The sequence below is a fragment of the Bos taurus genome, chromosome 1 (genome assembly GCF_002263795.3).
Source record: "Bos taurus isolate L1 Dominette 01449 registration number 42190680 breed Hereford chromosome 1, ARS-UCD2.0, whole genome shotgun sequence".
NCBI classification, from domain to species: domain Eukaryota; kingdom Metazoa; phylum Chordata; class Mammalia; order Artiodactyla; family Bovidae; genus Bos; species Bos taurus.
In genome coordinates this window covers 144,598,205-144,620,488 of record NC_037328.1, presented here as the reverse complement: position 1 = coordinate 144,620,488, position 22,284 = coordinate 144,598,205, and the positions used below count along the sequence as shown (strand labels likewise).

Below are 22,284 nucleotides of genomic sequence, written 5' to 3'. Positions count from 1 at the left end.
GGCTCCCGGTCCTGTGACAGGGCAGGTGTAAGAGGGGGCTTGTGGGATTTCCTCAGGAGACAGGGATTCCTGTGATTAGGATGTAAACCACCTGTACATGGACAGACAGATGGAGAAACAGACGGAGGGACAATCTCTGGAGTCACAGGGGCTATGCTGTGGGAAGCGCCTTTGGCATGGGCTTCCCAGGTGGCACTAGTGGTAAAGAGCCCGCCTGCCAATGCAGGAGACATAAGAGACGTGGGTTCGATCCCTGGGTTGGGAAGATCCCCTGGAGGAGCACATGGCAACACACTCCAGTATTCTCGCCTGGAGAATCCCATGAACAGATGAGCCTGGCAGGCTATAGTCCATGGGGTTGCAAAGAGTCGGACATGACTGAAGCGACTTAGCATGCCTTTGGCATATTCTTTCTCCGCTTTCCTCTTCCTCTCTCTCTTTCCCTCCCTCTCTCTGACTCTGTTTCTCTCTCTATGCCTATGTCTCTCTCTCTCTCTGTCCCTCCCGCCCCTCCCTCCAAGCCCTGAACCCAGGCTCTGTTTGCCCCACAAGTACCTTCTGTGTCAGACTGGCAGCCGCCCACACCTCAGAGCTGGGGCTTCCCAGGGAGAGCTTGGGGTTCACAACCAGAACGCTGCCTCCTAAACAAGGAAAAGGTGCCTTTGGGGGCCTGGGAACTCTCTCCCCTCCCTAGGCTGTCCTTGCACACTCTCGGAGGGATTTCAGAAAGTATAATCACGCTTAGATCACGCTTAGTAACTGTCCTGCCTGGAGCAGGTTCGCAGGTCGACTGTGGTGTGGGGAGGTCAGAGCCCACAGACCATGAGGAGAGGGACCACCGCCTTGCCCCTCCCCCAGGACGCTCCTGTCTCCTCATTAGCTGTTCCCTTGAATGACTGACTTCCCTCCGGAGGGAAATTCCTGAAACCCAGCAGTTGACAAACCCACACACCCTCGGAAGGCTGGGCACCAGATAAAAGCCCTCGCGGGAGCCGGCCTCCTGGACGGCCACTGCAGGCACAGGGACCGCCCGCCGGCTGCTGCCGCCTTTCAGCGGTGGCCGACCTCAGTCCTGGGCTCGGAGTCCGCACCAGGGGACACAGGTCCTGGGAGTTTTCTGGTTCGCTCTCAGCCCTCCCGGATGATCTATTTCTGTCTTTCCTTTGGGAAAAACGCGCTTTGCCAATGACTAATCGCAGGCCCACGGAGATGCTATCGGCAGGGCAGGACCCCTGCCCGGGGCGGAAATGAGGAGATAGAGCTGTCTGCAGCCCGACGTGCCAGCAGCACCTGCGCCGGCCCAGGGATGCGGCCGCCACAGTGACTGCCGGGCCGAGGTTGCTGCGAGGGCCGAGCCAGGTGCTCACGGAGCCAGTGGCTGCCTCCCCGACGCCGGCGTGTGCGGAGCCGCTGGATGGAGCTTGGGACCCGGGCCCCTCATGTCTGCCCTGCTGACTCTGTGTGTCGTGCTCCTGCCCCTGGCGACCCCAGGCCGCGGGGCCCGGCAATGGGAGCCCTGCACTGGTAGGTGGGGGGCGCGGATGGGGGTGGGGCGGGCTGGGGGTCAGGAGGGGAGCGGGCAGGCCGAGGTCAGGTCACCGTGTGGAGATGGCTGTGGGAACTGCACCACTGGGAGGGAGGAGGCAGAGATTAAAGGGAGCAGCAAGCCGGCGCTCACAATAGCAATGCCAGCAGGGTGGGGACTCCCTTCAAAGACCTCGCCGCCCCCACCCGAGGCCCTTCACAGGTACCTACCTGCTGGGCCTCCCGAGAAGGCCTTACACCTGCCAGAGGAATGAGGCCCGGCAGCTGGCAGGTCCGTCACCTGCCCCGGACAGAGAACCCAAGGCTGCACTCTTAGCTCAGTGCAGTCTTGGTGGCCGCAGTCCCTAGAGATGCAGAATGCGTGATGACAGCCCCTAGCGCACCGACTGTCCACCCCCACCAAGCGGAGAGCGGAGTTGGAGGGGAGATTCCGCCCCCTCCTCCTTAGAAAGGGCGCCTTGACCTGTCAGTGAGCATGACCTCATCATGGCTTTCTGGAGTTTCTACCGAGAGACTATTGATCAAACCTAACACTGTAAAACAGAGTAACAGGGAGACAAGACTGGAAGCCAGAAGCCAGGCTTCGGGAAGGGGAGTGAATGATGGTGGGGGGCGTTATGGAGGGTGGTGGTTTGGCCGGCTGTCATCGAGGGCAGGATGGCACTGGGATGGCTTGTGTGAGGCTCTGGGTTTACTTTCAAGTATCTGGTCCTGGGCTCCTGGAACCCTCCCTGGTCCCTGAATGTTGTGGCGCTTTGCTCTGATGGCACTTGGCTCCCGGTGATGGCACCATGGCCCATGATGTCCCCCCCCAACCCCCGCAGCATGAGTGTTTGGAACACTCACCCGTATGGGGGGGTCCATAAAGGTTCTCAGCCCCCCATTCCTCCAGGGAACAGCCAGATCGTGCAGGTGAAGAGGAGCAGCCATGGAGTTGGGGTGTCGGGAAGGACTGAAGCTTGGGCCTCCGAGCCCCCAGGCCCCTGCACCTGCCACAGTCAAAGCCTCAGGATGCGTGATTTGCAAACCACATACAGGCCAAGCCCACCTGCAACCCTGAATCCCTGGCTTAGAGCATGGGGGACAGGCTTGCATGCAGGTCTAGGGTACAGGGGTGAAGCATCCGAGCCCGTTGTCCTGAGCGCTCCGTGTCTCCCTGGTGGGTGAGTCACAGACGTGTGTCTTCATGTTCCCTTCAGCGCTGGGAACAGAATCAACCTGCATAGTAATAATAAAGGTTATTTATAAAGCCCGCCCCCTCTCCCCTGCAGGCATGTTGCAGATAGTTAAAAGATGACCCAGTTATAAATACCTCGAACCAGGGAGGAAAGATAAAAGTCAAGTAAATAATACTGAGCTAAATTTGGAACGCTCCCAGGACAGTCGATAATGGCCAGTCAGGATTCAAATAGTCACTTTGATGGAGTTTGGTTTGGAAAAGCACAGGAGTTTACACCGCGGGGTTTGTGTGGGGTTTGGGTTCCACCTTCCCTTGGCCTTTGTTCCTGGGTCTGTGCCTGGGAAGTGCTGGGGCCTTGACTGCAACCCTGTGACCCTGGGTTTTGAAGTCCTCTGCCCCTCCACCCCTTCCGAGCCTCTGACTCGGAAAGAGTAGCCTCTTACGGGAGGTGGGGTGGCCAGATTTGCCTATGGGGAAACTGAGGTCACATCTCTGCCCAGAGCCTGGTGGGCAGACCCTCTGATAAGGGCAGGGGCCTGGGGCTGGTCCTGCTGCACAGGGGCATCCGAGGACAAGTGAAGTCTTATAGAGCCTCAGCCAAGATGGAAAAAAAGACCTTAGCAGGTGGTCAGCATGACCAAGGCTGTGGAGGGCAGGGAGTAGGGGCAGGCTGGGAGACCGGCTGCAGCTGCTGGAGCAGCCTCAGGGTGGGAGGATGAGGCGGGTCTGCAGGGGCTCTGGGCGCACATGGGGTGTGTGGGGCGAGCTCCCCTGGGATGAGTGGGTCAGGCAGGATTCGGGGCCTCCCTGACCCCAGAGTCAGCCTGAGTTTTCTGACGCCCAGACCCCTCCCCTGCTCCCCACAGTGGGGCCAGCTGCCCTTGGACACAGGGCGAACCATGACTGTAAGACTCTACCAGCTCCCACACCAAGTCCACAATTCTGGGGGGCGTGATGCGTGTAGTGCCAAGAAAGTGGCTGGGTGTGTCCTGCGGGGATGGCTTGGTGACCTGAATTCTAGACCAGTACTCTTGGTCAAGGAGTGAACGGCAGCTGTGGCCAAAGAGCCTGCTGTCCACCCCTAACTCAGCCCATCCCCACCCAGTGTCATCTCCACGTGGACAGGAAAGGTGGAGGGGTTCAGTGGGAGCCATAATGGGGACAGCTGGACCCCAAGGCTGGGTCACTGGTGGGTGTAGGGGGTGGAGCAGAGAGAAGGGGGTTGGGTGGGAGTTGTCCAGGGGCTGTGGGATGTCAGAACAACATCCCCTGTAATCCCGGGAGTAGTTAGAGGCGGCTCCTCGCCTAGGACTCAGGGCGGTGCTGAGGTGTGGGTACCTGGTGGATCCGGCATCTGCAGCACCCCCTCCCTCCTTCACTTGCTTGACACCCCTGCCAGGGAGATGCTGTGCCCCAGGCTGGGAGCTGGCACACCAGCACACCGCAGCCCTGCCCGGCACATGGACAAGGCTGTTGGCAGACATGGGGGACCCCAGGGCAGGCTGTGGGTGGGATCAGACCTGGTATCTGGGGTGGGGCGCATCCCTGGGGCTAGAGGCAGTGCCCAGGAGAGGTGGGGCACAGGTTTGCATTATAAAAGCTAGCTGAGGTATGGAAGCTGCAGGCCAGCGGGCAGGCAGGCAGCTCAGTGAAGGGCATCTGGGGGTAGCAGGAAGCCCCCCCTACCCCACCTCTGGCAGCTCCCAGGAAATCTCTCACCCTGACTTTTGAGCTCCTTTAATGAAAACGCTGCAGGAAGTGAGCTGGGGAGTCCTGGCGCTGAATGAGGCCCACAGGCGGGTTCCTGGGAGTCAGTGTGGGCACAACACCCCCTGCTGGGCTCACGCGGCAAGGCCGTCTGATCAGTTGGCAGTCTGGGAGCTGCAGCTTGCTTCAGGTCAGGGGACCTCTGTCCATGTGGGTGTGGCCCCCACCCCACCCTCTGGTACTGTGGCCACCAGGCTGCTTGGGAATAGCCCCAGCCCCAGCCTGGCACCCAGCTCAGGAGCAGCCTTCTGAGCCCTACAGCCCAGGTGACCGCAGGAGCTGGCACGTGGGAGCTGGCATGTGCCACAGCGAGGGGAGGGCCCCTGGCGCGGTTGTGAGGGGACCCAGGCTGAAAGGTCCACTTCACCTGCTTGACAGTGTTGCAGGGCTGGGGGGTGGCTTGCAGGTGGGGACAAACTGTCAGCCTGACGCCCATTTCCTTTTAAAACATTCTCAACCATTAAGCTAGGACCCTGCACAGAAATTAGGAAACAAAGCTTACTCATTTTTGCAATGGAACCTCATACACAAAGGGGCTGCCCTGATGGCTGAGTGGGTAAAGAATCTGCTTGCAATGCAGGAGACACAGGTTGGCTCCCGTGGAGGAGGGCATGACAACCCATTCCAGTATTCTTGCCTGAAAAATCCCATGGACAACAGCCCGGTGGGCTACAGTCCATGAGGTCACAAAGAGTCTGACAGGGCTGAGCCACTAAGTAACAACGTAGCAACGACATACACTATATGCTGCTCCTAGGGTTTTGATTTTTAAGAGTAAATAATGGATTTCCAGGAGGCCTTTTTCCAGGACAAAATCTAAGAAGCCACCATTCCGAGTTTTGGGGTCTGGGTTTTGTTTCCAGCTGGACCCCTGCCCTCCCCACCTGCCTCATCTCCCCCTCCCCACTGCCCTGTGCTCCTGGGTGGACTCTGAGCTCCAGGCTTAGAAAGGACCTCTGTGTGGGTGTCGGGTAGGGTGCTCTCCCTGTCCTGAGAGTCTGGGGAGTGCCAGGCCCTCTGCGTCCTAACCCCACATTTCCGCCTGAAGGGGGCGGGGCGGAACGCGGTCCCGCCAGAGCACTCTGGGCGGGGGCTGGGGCTCCCGAGCGCCTCACCCTCCTCTCACTTCTCAGCCATGCCCACGAGCTCCTACTCCCCCAGCTCTGCTCAGGAAGCCTGCAAACCGGTCCTTCCGGTGGGTCTCGGTCCTGGGAGCGGCTGGGACACGGGGTAGGGGACCCCTGTGTTAGCCGCTCACTTTTCATGCTGCCCCCAGGTCGGGGTACTGCACTTTAGGGAATTTGTGGGGGTCTCCGGCAAATCCAATATAATGAGCGTCTCTAGCAAAGTCAGGGGTACTTACTCGCCCCTGGGAGGAGGGTGAGGGAAAGGAGAATGCCCCCGCAACTCCCTCGATGGTTACCGCGCAATGGGTTTGCAGCCCAGCGAGTCCCTCAGCACCAGCCTCTGGTAATGGAAGGGGGAGGGGAGGCGACCTCAAAGGCCAGAGCTGCCCACCTTTGGGCCCTGCGGGGCAGGGTGGGGGCCCCCGCGCCGGCCTTGGCGTCGCACCTGCAGGCCTGCCTGGACCGCAGGACATGAGTGGACCAAGGGGGGCATCCGATGTTGAGGGGAAGGCGGGGTGCGCGCCGCATGTGAGTGTGCGTAAGTGTGTGAATACGTATGGGTATTAGTGTGTGAGTGTGTGCACACCTCCGCGCTGCTGGGAAGAACCCAGAGCACAGTCACCTGGAGGTGAAGTTTGGTTGTGGGTTTGGCTTGGCACAGTTCCCGTGGTTTCTGCAGTGGCCTGGCAGCCCGCGAAACCAAGGGAGACTAGATGCCCTTCCAGGCCACCAACGCTGCAGTTCCACAGCCCCACCTGGCGCAGGTGGGCTGGACGGTGCTCCAGGCTGGGGCTCAGTGTCAGTGGTGTCCAGACTCAGGTGCAGACTCCTGGGGACCCGGCTGGGGGAACCCCATGCTGGGCAATGACCCTCCCTGGAACAACGCGCTCTGTGTGTTGTGTGTCTGGGGTGTCGCACACTGAACTTGGGGTGCCCCAGGGAAAGGTCATTGGTGACTGGCTGCTGCTGCTGTACACAGGTGTTCTGTTCCTTAGGCAGGTGGCTCCATCCAGAGTTGGGGGTTGGAATTCAGCTGCCGTGAACTTGAGTGAAACTGGCTGCACTTTCCCCTTCAAAACTAATGCAGAAGCAACAGCTCCCAGTGAGGGATGTGCCCCGTGTTGGCAACACCTGGGACTGTCTCCAGCTGAGGCGCCAACTGAGGCGCCAGCATCCCTGTGCTCCGTCCAAATACTCACGAAGTTTCTGTCCCCTATCCAAATGAGGCTTGCGCTCCCTCTTCTTAATGTCTTAGTGAGAAAGCCCACATCTTAGTTTTGTTGTTTAGTACCTAAGTCATGTCCAACTCTTGCAAGCCCATGGACCGTAGCCACTCCAGGCTCCTTTGAGCTTGGGATTTCCCAGGCAAGAATACTGGAGCAGGTTGTCATTTCCTTCTTCAGAGGATCTTCCCAATCCAGGGATGGAACCCACGTCTCTTGCATTGGCAGGTAAAGAATCTTTACCACTGAGCCACCAGGGAAGCCCCACATCTTATTAGTCAGTAGAAAAAAAAATTTTTGGGGGATAATTGGTAGTGATCATGGTCTCTTCTTGCAATCTGGAAGATTACATTATGTGCATTTAAATGTGTGTTTTTGAGAAGGGGCCTGTGGGTTTCAGTAGCTGGCCAGAGGAGTTGAGGCATACAGGAAGCTGGAGCCCCCAGTTCCCTGGTCCCTGGACGGTTGGTGAAGCTGGCCAGAGGGAGGCTGGTGAAGGCATAGGGAGGCCCAGGTGGGCAGAGCCCCAGGGGATTTCCTATCACCTAACAGCTGGGGAAGTTGATGTCTCACATCTTCTCCATAAGAGGGTCCTTGTAGATATGGACAGGGTCCTGTGGGGCAGGGGGTAGGGGAGTCAGGATCAGGACCCTGCAGCCCCAGAGTGCAGGCAGAGGGCATAGAGTGAGTCTGTCTACACCCATTTCCACTACCCAATTCTAGTTGCAAGAGGGCCCTACTCCCACCAACAGGTTCCCAGAGGACCTGTTTTTTGGGGGGACAGTGGCACTAGAAATGCCATCCCAGCCCTGGGAGTCTGGACCAGGGTCTCCAGGGGGGACCATCAGAGGTCAGGTGACCTCTCTGACCCGCCCCCCCCTCCTGTGGGATTTCATGGCCTCCTGAGGGGAGCAGTGTCATGTTACTAGCAGGGTCAGGTCAAGAGCTAGGAGGTGGCACTGAGGAAGGGGTGAGGCAGGGCAAGGCAGGTTAGAAGCGAATGTCGGCTCTGGCAAACATGAGGGGCACTCCAGAGCGCCCCCAGGGGTAGACCTCAGGCAGCAAGCCTGGGTCTCAGGACCAGTGTGGGCCCTGGAAGTCACCTACCCTCTGGCTTCCTCCCTTGAGCCCCATCACACCCAGCCTGACCGAGGGGCTGGGGAGGGGGTGGGTCAGTGGTCCGTGGCACAGACAAGGCAGGCTGGGGTATTTGAAGACTGAATAAAGCACCAAGTTTGAGGGCAGGTGGAGGGGCAGGTGAGCTGGGGTCAGCAGGACTGCTCCACTTCAGCTGTGTCCCAGGAGGCCCCGCCCCTGCGAGTCTCAGGCTGACCAGGGAGAGCCAGATGGGGGCCAGCAGGCCCTCCTGCCAAGAGGCCTGCTGATCAGTGCTAAGTCTTGGTCACGTAGCACATCCCTCCAGAGCTGCCCAGAGAGTCAGACATAGGAGTCAAGGGCCGGGGGGACGACCGCAGTGAGCCTTAGAGCTCAAGCCCCTTGGAAATGCTCCAAAGACACAGCTGCTGAGGATGGGGTTACTTAACGTCAGCCCGGAGGCTGGAGACAGTGACGCATATGGCTACTGGGAGAGAGGACCAGCGAAGGCAAGGATGGTGAGTTTATTCACTCAGCTCAAGACCCTTGTGGGAGGAAAGTACATAGCACAGGACGGGCAGAGACAGGGCAGAGCAAGGCCCCCAAAGGCTGGGGGGAAGAGCAGTGTCCATGGCTGTCAGGAGAAGCCTGTGGACCCTCGGTAACATGGGGCTGTCTCGGGTTCCTCTGGGCCTGACCCAGAGGCTGCAGGTGGGCTAAGGCCTGCTAGTTGAGGTTTCAGGCCAGTGCACGTTCATGTAGGTCTGGGTCAAATCCTGAAGGGGGCCAGAGGCTGGCAACAGAGGGAAAGGAGTGGCCCATAGCACCTGGGTGGCCCTGAGAGGACGTGCCAGGTCAGCAGCAGGGCTCCAGGGCTGAGGCGGGGATGCAGCAGGCTGGGCGGGAGCACGCGGGCCGGCAGAGGAGGGACAAGGAGGAGGTTGGGCGGCAGCAGCTGGACTGGCAGGAGGAGGTGGGCACATAGCAGGCAGGGCGAGAGCATGCGGGCCGGCAGAGCAGGGACACGGAGGAGGCCGGGCGGCAGCAGCTGGACTGGCAGGAGGACGTGAGCACGCAACAGGCGGGGCGGCACACAGGGCGGCAGAGCAGGGACACGGAGGAGGAGGGTCTGCAGCAGGGGGAGGCCTCACAGCAGACAGGCCTGCAGCAGACAGGGGTGCAGCAGATGGGCTCACAGCAGGCCTGCTGGCAGGGGGAGGAGGTGCAGCAGGGGGGCTGGCAGCTAGACTGCTGGCAACATGAGGAGGTAGAACAGAGGGAGGCCTCACAGCAGACAGGTGTGCAGCAGACAGGCCTGCAACAGACAGGTGTGCAGCAGACAGGCGTGCGGCAGACAGGCTTGCAGCAGACGGGCCTACAGCAGACGGGCTCACAGCAGTCTTGCTGGCAGGGGGAGGAGATGCAGCAGGAGGGCTGGCAGCTAGACTGCTGGCAGCATGAAGCCGGGCAGGAGCTGCTGCAGGCTGGCTGGCAGCAGGGGCTGGACTCGCAGCTCACTGGGGCACAGAGGAGGGTCAGGAGCGGGGCCGGAGCACAGCAGCTGGGGGCACAGCAGGGGGGCTCACAGCAGCTCTCTGGACAGTCGTCCATCTGCCAGGAGGAGCCCGTGCAAGAATCACAGGACCCGGGCAGGCAGACCCGGCTGCTGTAGCTCAGGTCACTGGAGCAGACAGACAAGGCGGAGGAAGCCATGGTGGAGGTGGTGGGGCTGGAGGAGGGTGAGGATGTGAGTGTGTGTGAGTGAGTGTGTGAGTGTGTATGTGTGAGGTGCTCAGGCTGCCTGCTTTATACCCCTCTTCTGTGTGTGTGTTGTCCCAACAGAGGCTCACAACGCGCTCCTTTCCTGGTTGGTGTTTGGATCTGGCTCCAGGGAACCCTCATTAGGGCTGCGTTGTTTTCCCGGGAGATGGAGGCCCAGCTCGTAAATGTCCTACCTGTGTGTTGGGCCATACTGCTCCTGACCACGTGCTGAGTAGGTGTGGGAGTACAAGGTCGGGGTGGACCCAGTGTGGGCAGTGGGGGCTCTTGGCCACTGGGCACTCATTGTGGGCGCCAGGGGATTAGGGAATGTGACTTGTATTCTGGGCCCTGGAAGGGGCTCTTTACTGGGGCATATGGCCCCTTTTCTTTTGCGTTTGTCACAAGCCCCTGCAGATGGAGGGAGGGGCGTTACCTGGGTGGGTTCAGGCTGGGTGTGTCTAGCTGTCCTGTTTTGGGCAAGACTTGCGGGAAGGGCGTGGCCGAGACCAACAGACTTTGTGTTTCCAGGGGTGGGCTCATGTTTATGGGCAGTGGTCCCCTTGCTCAGCGTGTCTCCTTTCCACCTGCTAGGCTCCAGGCATCCCTGTGGCTCGGGCCATACCAGGTGGCCCAGCAGAGGCTCAGCCAGGTGGGGCTGGGAGTGGCTGCCCCCTCCTCCCAAAGCTGGGCACCTGCTCAGGCTCCCAAGGATGGGTCACCCCTCCTGCTGGACAGATTGCTGGGGCTCCTTCTGCCTCTCCTCCTGCCTCCTTCCAGACATCCACTCAGACTCTGCCCCACCCTGTCGCTGCTGCCTCTTTCCTGGGAGCTGAGCCTGGACCTCTGTCTGTGGGCTCCTGGGACATCCTGGTGGGATACTTGGTGGTCTAGGGAAGAGTCACCAAAAGCTGTTTGAGCCTGACGCTGCCAGGTACAGCGGTCAGGGCAGCTCTGCAGGTGAAGGGTGGGGGAGGAGAGAGACAGGTGGCAGGGATTAGTGAGGCCAGCATGCAGAGCAGCTGGGATGTGACAGCCACCATGGAGGGGTGGGAGCTGGGGGTAGGGAAGCACTGCCGAAGAGCCTGGGGCTGGTCAGAAAGGCAGGCAGACCCTCGATGGTGTGTATGGGAAGCAGTTGGCTGGACAGGAAGGTTTATTTCATTATTAATTGTTTTTATATTGTCTCAATGACAGCTTAAGCCACAGCACTTAAAATTATGAATCTGTTTATCATGTACGTTTGCACCAGTTTCCTGTGGCTGCTGTAACAAATGGTCAACACTGGATCATATGAAATATCCAGACAACAGAATTGTATTCTCTCACAGTTCTGAGGCCAGAAGTCTGAGAAGAGTTATAATGAGCTGCAATCAGGGCATCCTATGGCCAGAGGGGATGGCCCTTCCTGCCTCCTCCAGCTTTTCTGCCTCCGGGTGTCCTGGGCTTGTGGCCACTTCCCTTCAGCCTCTGCCTGTCTTCACATCCCCTCCTCCTGGTCAAGAGCCTTAATCAGCAAGTTGCAGTCAGTCTGCAAAGTTCTTTTTCCTCCCAAGGTCATGTGCACAGGTGTGGGCTGATCTAGAAAAAGCTTCCAGGCTGTGGTTGCTGGGAGGCTCTGAGTCAGAAAGGGAGCTCCAGGGGTCTGCTCTCCTTTCTTCTCGCCTCCATTCACCTCCTCTCCATCTTCCCGCACACGCTTTGGGAGCACCCAGGGCTCGGGTAAAGGCTCAGCCCTGCCCAGGCAGCCCAGGCGTCAGCTCTCCTCTCCTGCCTGAAACTCTGCTGCCCGCGCTCTGGCCTTTAAAATATTTATTTACTTATTTATTGCTTTTTGGCTGCCCCCTGCAGCATATAAGATGTTAGTTCCCCAACCAGGAATTGAACCCAAGCCTCCTGCTTTAGAAGCACCAGGTCTTAGTCACTGTGAAACCGATTGGTGTCATTTCAGGGGGCCTCTGAAAGGCTCCAGTATCATAGTCCTTTATGTGTCAGGGCAGAGAAGCATTCAGTGAGAGCAAAGTGGTAGATAAGAAGTGGTTTATTAGAATAGGCTTCTCTGGTGGCTCAGATGGTAAAGGATCCACCTGCAGTACAGAAGACCTGGGTTTGATTCCTGGGTCAGGAAGATCCCCTGGAGAAGTGAACGTCAACTCACTCCAGTATTCTTGCCTGGAGAATCCCATGGACAGAGTAGCCCGGTGGCTACAGTCCACAGGGTCACAAAGATACACGCCTGAGCAACTAACACTTTCACTTATTAGAACAGGACACCATGAGGCTTACTAGCAGGTGGGTGAGAAATGCCACGCCCTGAGAACTCAGTGGACACAGTTTTCTCATCAAAGGAAAAGTGGGGAAGAGAGGAGAACTTCTCTTTCTCGAGAAGACGTCATGTTTCCATCATCATTTCCTCTGGGGCAGGGGAGTTTACCTGTCCCTCCCTAGATGGTCAGGCCAGGACTGTCATAACAATTCAGGAAATTTTCAGGTCTCAGTCCAATGAATGTCTTTCATTTTGCAAAGTCGCCTTCCCATAAGTGATTGTTTTCTGTGTGCACGGAGCTGTTTGGGGGTCATTGACTTGATGACACCACTGGGCAGGGTGGAAGCCCTATTTTCTACTATTGTTTTTATGTTTTGGGGATATTGTGCAAAGAGTGTGTCTTAAAAGCCAAAGAACATGTTTTGGGGGTTACCAATTGATGGTGCTCATGGTTTTGATCCCTGGGTTGGGAAGATCTCCTGAAGGAGGAAATGGCAACCCACTCCAATATTCTTGCCTAGAGAAATCCCATGGACAGAGAAAACTGGTGGGCTATGGTCTATAGGGTCGTAAAGAACTGGACACAGCTGAAGTGACTCAGCACTCGGAACAGCCGACTGAGCTCATTCGGCAGGATGTGGGTCTCACGTCGCCACTGTTTTGTTGGTTTGGGACATGTCTTGTACTCCTGTTGCATAATTTTGTTGCTAAGCAAGCCTTTTTGGTTTTATGGTTAAGTAAACCTGCTTTCTCGAGTAATCATTAACTAACAGGTGTCTCTCATATTTTTCACTTACAATCTCCTAGTGGGATTTACTATTTAATCACCTATTTTGTCCCTTCATTCTGTCCCTATCAACTAGACTGCCAGGCAAGTCCCGTTTTTTTTTTAAATTAAAACAATTTTTATTGATTCTTAAAAAGTCAAAAACGTTTTGAAAGTTTGATTTATTTTTAGCACCTGGGTGGGGCTTTGTGCTGATATCTTGAGGGACCCTGGAAGGCAGAGTTTCCCCCAGACCTGTAAACTTTTCTCCTTTTTCCAAAATTGGCATGTTTTACTGGACAATGATAGTTTCTTTCCAGAATAAATTCTGTAGAGGAATGTGCATCATTGGGAGTCCTCCAAGCACAGCCCCTCATGCTGAGGACGGGCTGTTGGCAGCCACAGGAGCCCTGAAGCTGGGACCCTGGCCCTGTCCACTGCCCAGGGCCATTTAGCAAACACAGGGCGTGTCAGCCTGAGCTGGGGAAATGGTGGTCGTGAGAGGCAGGGACAGACCTCAAACATGTGGCTGGAGAGCCTCAGGCTCAGGCCCAGGACAGTGGGTGGGGGTGGGGGCGGAGTCCAGCTGGCCCAGCAGGGGACCGGCACCCTTGGGATGGAGTGTGAGTAGAGGCTAGTTGGGGAAAGTGCTAATTCAGCTTCGGATGGTCCACGAAGGGCTTCCACAGGTCCTGGTTGTGAGGTTGTGTCTGGAGGTGCCATGAGTGGCCTGGAAGCCAGGAAAGGCCCCGAGATGCATCAGAAGGTCCAGACGCAGGAGCGAGGAGATGAACGGAGGTCAGGGTGAAGGCCCAGGAGACAGAGGGGTAAGGAGGAGCAGAGGGACCTGTCCCCAAGTCGAGGGCTAAATTCTGCAGGGATAGGTCCACAGGACAAGGTCTATGGGGACACTGACCTTTGCCAAGGGGCCTTTGGTGACCAGGCTGGGAGTAGGGTCAGCAACATGGGGGGTGGGAGTGTAGAGGGGAGGGTGTCAAGGTGGAGAAAGGACTGGGAGAACTGTGCGGAAGCTCTGGGGGTGGGGTGCAGCTGCACTGAGCTGGGAGGGATGGGGGCTGAGTCTCACTCATTGTTTATATTAGAAAAACCCTCGGGGCGTGTGATCAGAGCAAGGACTCTGGACAGAGGGGTTGTAGGTGCCGAAGAAGGAAGGTGGGGCAGGAAAGCTCAGGTGACTGAGAGGGGCGCTTGCCCAGGCTCCGAGTCCTCCCGCTGCAGGCAGAGGCCTCATCCTCTCCACCTAGTGGCCTGAATCCTGTGTCCTGCCAGCACCCCAGTGCAGGGGGCCAGGAGATGCCCAGGGCAGTGAAGTTCCTTTGCCTGCGACTGGCCGCTGCTGAGGACCTGCCTGCCCGGCTGGCTTCTAGGACAGGACCTGGGTGCTAGGCCTGCGTGGGGCACGGCCCCCAGGAGTGTGGCCAGGGACAGGAGGGCAGCGAGGACCTGGGCAGTGCACGTGCCCTGGCCTCTGTGGAGACTGGCTGGCAATGCTACCAGAAATGACCGGAAGAGAGTAAAGCACCACTAAATGCAGTCAAGTTTATTATGTTTTCAAGCAGCTTCCGAGGTGAGACCACTGGGGCCTGGATTGTGAAACCTGGTCCCCAGGCCTGAGCACTGGGTCCCAGGAGGAGTGGGCAGTAGGCAAGGGCACGGTCATCTGGAGTTTGAGGGGACCCTACTCCTGGGTAGAGAGGACGAGGGGGTGTCCAAGTAGCTCAGAGCAGCTCCTGGAGAAACCCTGAAGGTGGTCATGAGGCTGGTGGTGAGGGGTTGCCCTATTGTGCCTGGCTAGCCCTGGGCAGGGGGGGGGGTGTGCCTGGTCAGCAGCAGGGCCCTGGGGCTGAGGCGGGGATGCAGCAGGTGGGGCGGGGGCACGTGGGCTGGCAGAGCAGGGACACAGAGGAGGCCGGGCGGCAGCAGCTGGGCTGGCAGGAAGAGGTGGGCACGCAGCAGGCGGGGCGGCACACGGGCCGGCAGAGGAGGGACACGGAGGAGGCCGGGCGGCAGCAGCTGGGCTGGCAGGAGGAGGCAGGGATGCACACGGGGCGGCAGAGGAGGGACACAGAGGAGGAGGAGGGTCTGCAGCAGGGGGAGGCCTCACAGCAGACAGGTGTGCAGCAGACAGGCCTGCAGCAGACAGGGGTGCAGCAGACAGGCCTGCAGCAGACAGGGGTGCAGCAGACAGGGGTGCAGCAAACCGGCTCACAGCAGGCCTGCTGGCAGGGGGAGGAGGTGCAGCAGGAGGACTGGCAGCTGGACTGCTGGCAACATGAGGAGGTAGAACAGGGGGAGGCTTGATAGCACACAGGTGTGCAACAGACAGGTGTGCAGCAGACAGGCCTGCAGCAGACGGGTTCACAGCAGTCTTGCTGGCAGGGGGAGGAGGTGCAGCAGGAGGGCTGGCAGCTAGACTGCTGGCAGCATGAGGCCAGGCAGGAGCTGCTGCAGGCTGGCTGGCAGCAGGGGCTGGACTCGCAGCTCACTGGGGCACAGAGGAGGGTCAGGCGGGGGGCCGGGGTGCAGCAGCTGGAGGCACAGCAGGGGGGCTCGCAGCAGCTCTCTGGACAGTCATAGCTCAGGTCGTTGGAGTAGACGGACAGGTTGGAGGCAGCCATGGTGGAGGTGATGGGGCTGGAAGAGGTGTGAGTGTGTGAGAGAGTGGATGGGTGAGGCTGTGTGATGTCCTTAGGTGGTTGGAGCTTATATACAGCTCTGGGGTGTGTGCTGTTGCATCACGGGGGCCCAGCAGAGTCTGCTTCCTTGTTGGAGCAGGTCCTGAGGATGCGCGTCATAATCCCGTGACAGGTCACTCAACTCGTTAAACTCCTGAGGAGTTGGAGCCTGGGGGATCCATGAAGCAGGGGTCCAGCCCCAGGGGCGGTGTCCAGTATCCTGGAGTCCATCCTGTGGGTAGACTCTAGACGGCCAGCACTCCTCACAGCCCCACCACCAGCATCTTTCCGGGGCTTCTCGCTATTATTCCCTTACTTCTCAACACTCAGTTGAATCACTAGCCTGTTTTGTTCTTTTTAAATACTCTCTTGATTGGCATGTTATTTTCTCCTGAATTCATACACCAACGAAGGGTGCGTTGAGCGTCATGTTAGCTATGGATTTCTCATATATTCCTTTTATGACGTTGAAGAATTTCTCTTCTATTCCTAATTTTCTGAGTAATTTTTTAAATTATGAAATTGTGTTGGCTTTCGTCAAAATCCTTTTCTGCACCAATTGAGATCATGTCTTCTAAAGATTATTTATTTTATTAATTTTAAAATTTTTGGTTGCCCTGGCTCTTTGTTTCTGTGGGAAGACTTTTTCTTATTGTGGAGCACAGGCTCTAGGAGCATGGGCCTCATTAGCTCAGTAGTTGTGGCTCGTGGCTCTACAGCATGGGCTCTAGAGCAAGGGCTCAGGAGGTGTGGTGCATGGGCTTCGTTGCTGTGTGGCCCGTGGGATCCTCCTGCACCAGGAATTGAGCCTGTGTCCCCTGCACTGGCACGTAGGTTCTTCTTCACTGTACCACCAGGGTAGTCTGAGAACTTGTATCTTTTATTCCTTCATTCTGCTAATGCAGTATTTTACATTGGTTGATTTTTTTTAAAACAATGTTGAGCCAACCTTGCATTCCTGGTATAAATGGCACGTGGTCATGGTATATAATCAGTTTGGTATGCTCTTGGAGTCAGGTTCCTAGTGTTTTGTTGAGCATTTTTGCATCTATGTTCATAAAGTATATTGGTGAATATTTTTCCTTACTTCTGGGAAATGCTGGCATCACAGAATGAGTTAGGAAGTGTTCTCTCGTCTGGCTTTTGGAAAAGCCTGAGAAGGTTTGGTGTTAGTTTATTATATGCTGGTAGAATTCACCAGTGAAGCCATCTGGTCCTGGGCTTTTTTCCCTGTGAGAGTATTAATTAATAATTCAATATTTTGTTATAGGTCTGTTGAGATTTTCTGTTTCTTTTTTTGTCAGTTCTGTTCATTTGTATATTTATTGAAAAATTTCTATTTCATCTAGGTTATAAGTTGTTGGCATACAAAATTGTCCTTGGTATTCTTTTATAATGCTTTTTATTTCTCTGAGGTTCATGGTAATATCCGTACTTTCAATTCTGAATTTAGTTACTGTACCTTCTCTGTTTTTTCTTTGCTAGTCTATCTGTATATCTTTCCAAGGAGTCAAACTTGGTTTTGTTAATTCTCTGCTGTTTTTCTGTCTGTTATGCCATTTATTTTCACTCTAATTTCAGTATTTCTTTCCATCTTTAGATTTAGTTTGCTCTTTTCTAGTTCTTCAAGGTATAACATTAGTTTATGGATTTGTGGTCATTCTTTTTAATATTTATTTAATATTTGGCTGCACTGGGTCTTAGTTGTGGCACGTGGGGTCTTCTTTGCAGCGTACGGGTTTCTTTCTAGTTGAGGTGTGCAGGCTCAGTAGCTGCGGCTCTCTTAGTTTCCTGACCATGAATCGAACCCACATACCCTGTATTGGAAGGCAGATTTTCAACCACTGGACCACCAGGGAAGTCCCTATTCTTCTTTTTTTTTTAAAGTAGGCATTTAGAGGCTTAAATTCCCCTCTGCCTAGCCTTCACTGCATACCATAGGTTTGATACATTGTGTTTTCATTTTAATTCATTATCAGTATTTTCTAATTTCCTGACTTTTGTCTTTGACCCCATTTAAAAAAATAATCTGTTGTTTAATTTCGACATATTGTGAATTTTCTAGTTTCTTTCTGTTATTGATGTTTAATTTCATTCCATTGTGATTGGAAAAGACCCTTTGTATGATTTCAGTTTTTTTTTTTTAATTCACTGAGGCTTGTTTTTTGTCCTATATATGGCTTGTCCTGGAGAGCATCGAATGTGCTGTTGATGGGTGGTGTGTTCTGTGTGTTTGTTTTGACTAGTTGATTTGCAGTGTTTTTCGAGTCCTCTGTTTCCTTATTGATCTCCCTAGATGTTTTATCCATTATTGAACATGGGGTTTCCAAAGCCTCAACTGTTATCACAGAACTGTCTGGTTCTCACTTCAATTCTGCCAACATTTGCTTCATATATTTTTGGGTCTCAGTTGTGTGGTGCATATATATTTTTAATCCTTATATCATCTTGATGAATTCAGTCTTTTATTAATAGTGTTCTTCTCTTGTGCATTTTTGTGGTTGGTATAATGTGGATGAGTAGGTCCTTGGTAAGTGTTATGTGTCAGTCTTTCAATTCTTAGTGTGTTGATGGGGACTTGAGAATTCTTGAAAATAATAAGTTTATTATAGAGGAAGACAGCTATAAGTCATGGCTAGTTCTCTGCAGCCAAAGATGGAGAGGCTCTATACAGTCACAAAAACAAGACTGGGAGCTGACTGTGGCTCAGATCATGAACTCCTTATTGCCAAATTCAGACTGAAATTGAAGAAAGTAGGGAAAACCACTAGACCATTCAGGTATGACCTAAGTCAAATGCATAACAATTATACAATGGAAGTGAGAAATAGATTTAAGGGACTAGATCTGATAGACAGAGTGCCTCATGAACTATGGACAAAGATTCGTGACACTGTACAGGAGACAGGGAACAAGACCATCCCCATGGAAAACAAATGCAAAAAAGCAATATGGCTGTCTGAGGAGGCCTTACAAATAGCTGTGAAAAGAAGAGAAGCAAATAGCAAAGGAGAAAAGGAAAGATATACCCATCTGAATGCAGAGTTCCAAAGAATAGCAAGGAGAGATAAGAAACCCTTCCTCAGTGATCAGTGCAAAGAAATAGAGGAAAACAACAGAATGGGGAAGACTAGAGATCTCGTCAAGAAAATTAGAGATACCAAGAGAACATTTCATGCAAAGATGGGCTCAATAAAGGACAGAAATGGTATGGACCTAACAGAAGCAGAAGATATTAAGAGGTGGCAAGAATGCACAGAACGGTACAGAAAAGATCTTCACGACCCAGATAATCATGATGGTGTGATCACTCACCTAGAGCCAGACATCATGGAATGTGAAGTCAAGTGGGCCTTGGGAAGCATCACTATGAACAAAGCTAGTGGAAGTGATGGAATTCCAGCTGAGCTATTTCAAATCCTAAGAGATGATGCTGTGAAAGTGCTGCATTCAATATGCCAGCAAATTTGGAAAACTCAGCAGTGACCACAGGACTGGAAAAGGGCAGTTTTCATTCCAATCCCTAAGAAAGGCAATGCCAAAGAATGCTCAAACTACCGCACAGTTGCACTCATCTCACATGTTAGTAAAGTAATCCTCAAAGTTCTCCAAGCCAGGCACAATATGTGAACTGTGAACTTCCAGGTGTTCAAGCTGGATTTAGAAAAGGCAGAGGAAACAGAGATCAAATTGCCAACATCTGCTGGATCATGGAAAAAGCAAGAGAGTTCCAGAAAAACATCTATTTCTGCTTTATTGACTATGCCAAAGCCTTTGACTGTGTGGATCACAAGAAACTGTGGAAAATTCTGAAAGAGGTGGGAACACCAGACCACCTGACCTGCCTCTTGAGAAATCTGTATGCAGGTCAGGAAGCAACAGTTAGAACTGGACATGGAACAACAGACTGGTTCCAAATAGGAAAAGGAGTATGTCAAGCCTGTATATTGTCACAATGCTTATTTAACTTCTATGCAGAGTACATCATGAGAAACTCTGGGCTGGCTGAAGCACAAGCTGGAATCAAGATTGCTGGGAGAAATATCAATAACCTCAGATATGCAGATGATACCACCCTTATGGCAGAAAGTGAGGAAGAACTAAAGGGCCTCTTGATGAAAGTGAAAGAGGAGAGTGAAAAAGTTGCCTTAAAGCTCAACATTCAGAAAACTAAGATCATGGCATCCAGTCCCATCACTTCATGGCAAACAGATGGAAACACAGTGGAAACAGTGACAGACTTTATTTTTTTGGGCTCCAAAATCACTGCAGATGGTGACTGCAACCATGAAATTAAAAGACACATACTCCTTGGAAGAAAAGTTATGACCAACCTAGATAGCATATTAAAAAGCAGAGACATTACTTTGCCAACAAAGGTCCATCTAGCCAAGGCTATGGTTTTTCCAGTAGTCATGTATGGATGTGAGAGTTGGACTGTGAAGAAAGCTGAAGGCCGAAGAATTGATGCTTTTGAACTGTGGTGTTGGAGAAGACTCTTACGAGTCCCTTGGACTGCAAGGAGATCCAACCAGTCCATCCTAAAGGAAATCAGTCCTGAATATTCATTGGAAGGACTGGTGTTGAAGCTGAAACTCCAATACTCTGGTCACCTGATGCGAAGAGCTGACTCATTTGAAAAGACCCTGATGCTGGGAAAGATTGAAGGCAGGAGGAGAAGGGGATGACAGAGGATAAGATGGTTGGATGGCATCACCGACTCAATGGACATGAGTTTGAGTAAACTCCAGGAGTTGGTGATGGACAGGGAGGCTGGCGTGCTGCAGTCCATGGGGCGGCAAATAGTAGGACATGACTGAGTGACTGAACTCAGTTGAATTGAGTTCATCATACTGTTTAACAATTTAAGACATTGGAGACATACAGGTGAAGGTCATTTTTTGCTGTCAGTTCTCTACCTTTATATCCAATGATGATGTGCATGCCAACTCCATGATTCCTTAAAGCTTGTAGAGAGAGAGAGAGGGACTCAAAGTGACAAGGCTTTAATACCAAGTCCTGGGGAGACACTTCAGAGGAGAGGACATGTGTCAGAGAGAGAGAGAGAAAGAGAGGAGGGGAAGAAGAAGACAAAGAGGGGGATGAAGGATGGGCTGACAAAGAGGGGAGGGAAGGAAGACAAACTGACAGGTCTCTGGATTCCCCATCCCACTTCTACCTAAAGAAGCTATTTTATAAATCTGGACCATTTTGGTAAGTTTTCTAATTTTTTTCCTTTCCAAAGCTTCTTATCCTTGTTTTCTTGTTGTAGCATCTTATTGAATGTCTTTGAGTTACATTTAGGGATTTTTAAAAATGTCTCTCCTTCTTCTTATTTTTTCTGCCTCCCGGTCTGGTCTTTCTTTATCATGCCACAACTTTTCCTTGTTTGCTGAGGTGAGGGTGAGGGTGGTCCTCGGTGGTCCAGGCGCCTTTCCCACTGTGCCTGTCACACTGTGCTGTATTAGAGGATTCTCGTCTACATGGGGAAGGTGACACCTGGGATTGGGGTGGGGGACTGTCAGGTGGTGGACTTCATTTTGGAGTAGGAGATGGGAACCCAGATGCAGGAACAAGTGAGCTATGTGCTGAGGTTGCCAGAAGCTCCCGAGTAGCCTTACCCTGACTCCTACCGTGAGGTATCCATACTGCTGCTGGAGAAGCACACCTCCTGGGTGGATGTGGGACAGCTGGGCACTCTCCCTGGGTCCATGTGGCCATGTTCCACCCTCCTTCCCCCAGGCCTGCCCGCAGGGAGCAGAGTGCCGTGGGGCTCCCAGGCCAGGCCGGTCCCCACCTCTGCTGCCCCGCCTTGTGGTCAGTACACTCTCCTCTGCCTCCATCTCAGGTGTTCAGTCCTTCATCTGTCTGTAAGATGATCCCCTGGGCCCCACAGTGGGTCTTGGGAAGTTTGGATGGGATGATCGGTGGGCTGAGACCCCACCTTGAACTGGAAGACTGGCTTTCTCACAGTCACCCACACTCTGCGCATCTGGCTGACCTGGAGTCCACTGTTATGTCACTTGGGGGTCGGGACCTGGTTTCCTTGGGCTGCACCCCAGTTCACTTGGCTGTGGCACGGAAGCTCTCGGTTTAATTTCCCATCCAGAGCAGGAACCCCATATGTGGTTCCTGTTCTTTTCATGAATATTTTAATTATGATATTTTAACTATATTTTCAATTCTTTGTTTTCATTTTGTGAAAAATCTCAAACATACAGGAAGTTGAAAGGCTTAAACAGAGAGTATCCACACTGAGAGTCCACCACGGCCTCTGTGCTTTGTCTGCTTCCCCAGGTACTTGCCCAGGAAACCCTCGTCCATGTGTCTTATTTTCTGAAGGATTCCTAGGTTACCAACAGCAGTACATACCACTCGAACATGCTAGGAGGTGGAGCATTAAGTAGTGTTCAGTGGTCATGACCCAGAACCTCCCTCCCGCTCCGCCCAGCCAACTTTACCCCAGCCTCCAGAAGCAGCCACTCTTCGTGTATTTTCAAGTCACACATTAGTTCAGCTCATCTCGGGGCTTCACCTAAATGGAGTCACACAGCAGGCACCCTTGTGCCTGGCTCCCTCCACCAGCATGGTGTTTCTGAGGTTCATTCCGCTGTTGTGCTGATTTTCTTCTGTTGCCAAGTCAGGCTTCATGACCGGCTCCCCTGCTGACCTGGTGGCTCAGATGGTAAGGAATCTGCCTGTGATGCAGGAGACTCAGGTTCAGTCTGGGTCAGGCAGATCCCCTGGAGGAGGGCATGGTAACTCACTCCAGTATTCTTGCCTGGAGAATCCCATGGACAGAGGAGGCTGGCGGGCTACGGTCCGTAGGGTCGGGAAGTGTCAGCCACGACTGGGCGATAA

At 54.0% G+C, this 22,284-nt stretch overlaps 3 protein-coding genes across 3 annotated transcripts in view; 1 reads left to right on the top strand and 2 right to left on the bottom strand.

Moving 5' to 3' along the window:
- The first annotated feature begins 1,380 nt into the window (after nt 1-1,380).
- The window catches only part of TSPEAR (thrombospondin type laminin G domain and EAR repeats), a 177,531-nt gene continuing 156,627 nt past the window's right edge, over nt 1,381-22,284 (top strand). The window contains 1 exon segment of the mRNA NM_001206810.1: nt 1,381-1,524. Coding sequence (NP_001193739.1) covers nt 1,440-1,524 — 85 coding nt within the window. The 5' untranslated portion in view covers nt 1,381-1,439.
- Nucleotides 8,443-9,707, bottom strand: LOC617218 (keratin associated protein LOC617218). Its single transcript, NM_001079791.1, has one exon. The coding sequence runs from the start codon at nt 9,648-9,650 to the stop codon at nt 8,793-8,795; it is 858 nt and encodes a 285-aa protein (NP_001073259.1). The 5' UTR covers nt 9,651-9,707; the 3' UTR covers nt 8,443-8,792.
- LOC100336639 (keratin-associated protein 10-4) lies at nt 14,572-15,479 on the bottom strand. Its single transcript, XM_059889486.1, has one exon. The coding sequence runs from the start codon at nt 15,364-15,366 to the stop codon at nt 14,572-14,574; it is 795 nt and encodes a 264-aa protein (XP_059745469.1). The 5' UTR covers nt 15,367-15,479.

What these genes read in the sequence shown, in the direction of transcription:
- LOC617218 (NM_001079791.1), bottom strand. Translation starts at nt 9,650, where the DNA reads ATGGCTTCCTCCGCCTTGTCTGTCTGCTCCAGTGACCTGAGCTACAGC.
- LOC100336639 (XM_059889486.1), bottom strand. Translation starts at nt 15,366, where the DNA reads ATGGCTGCCTCCAACCTGTCCGTCTACTCCAACGACCTGAGCTATGAC.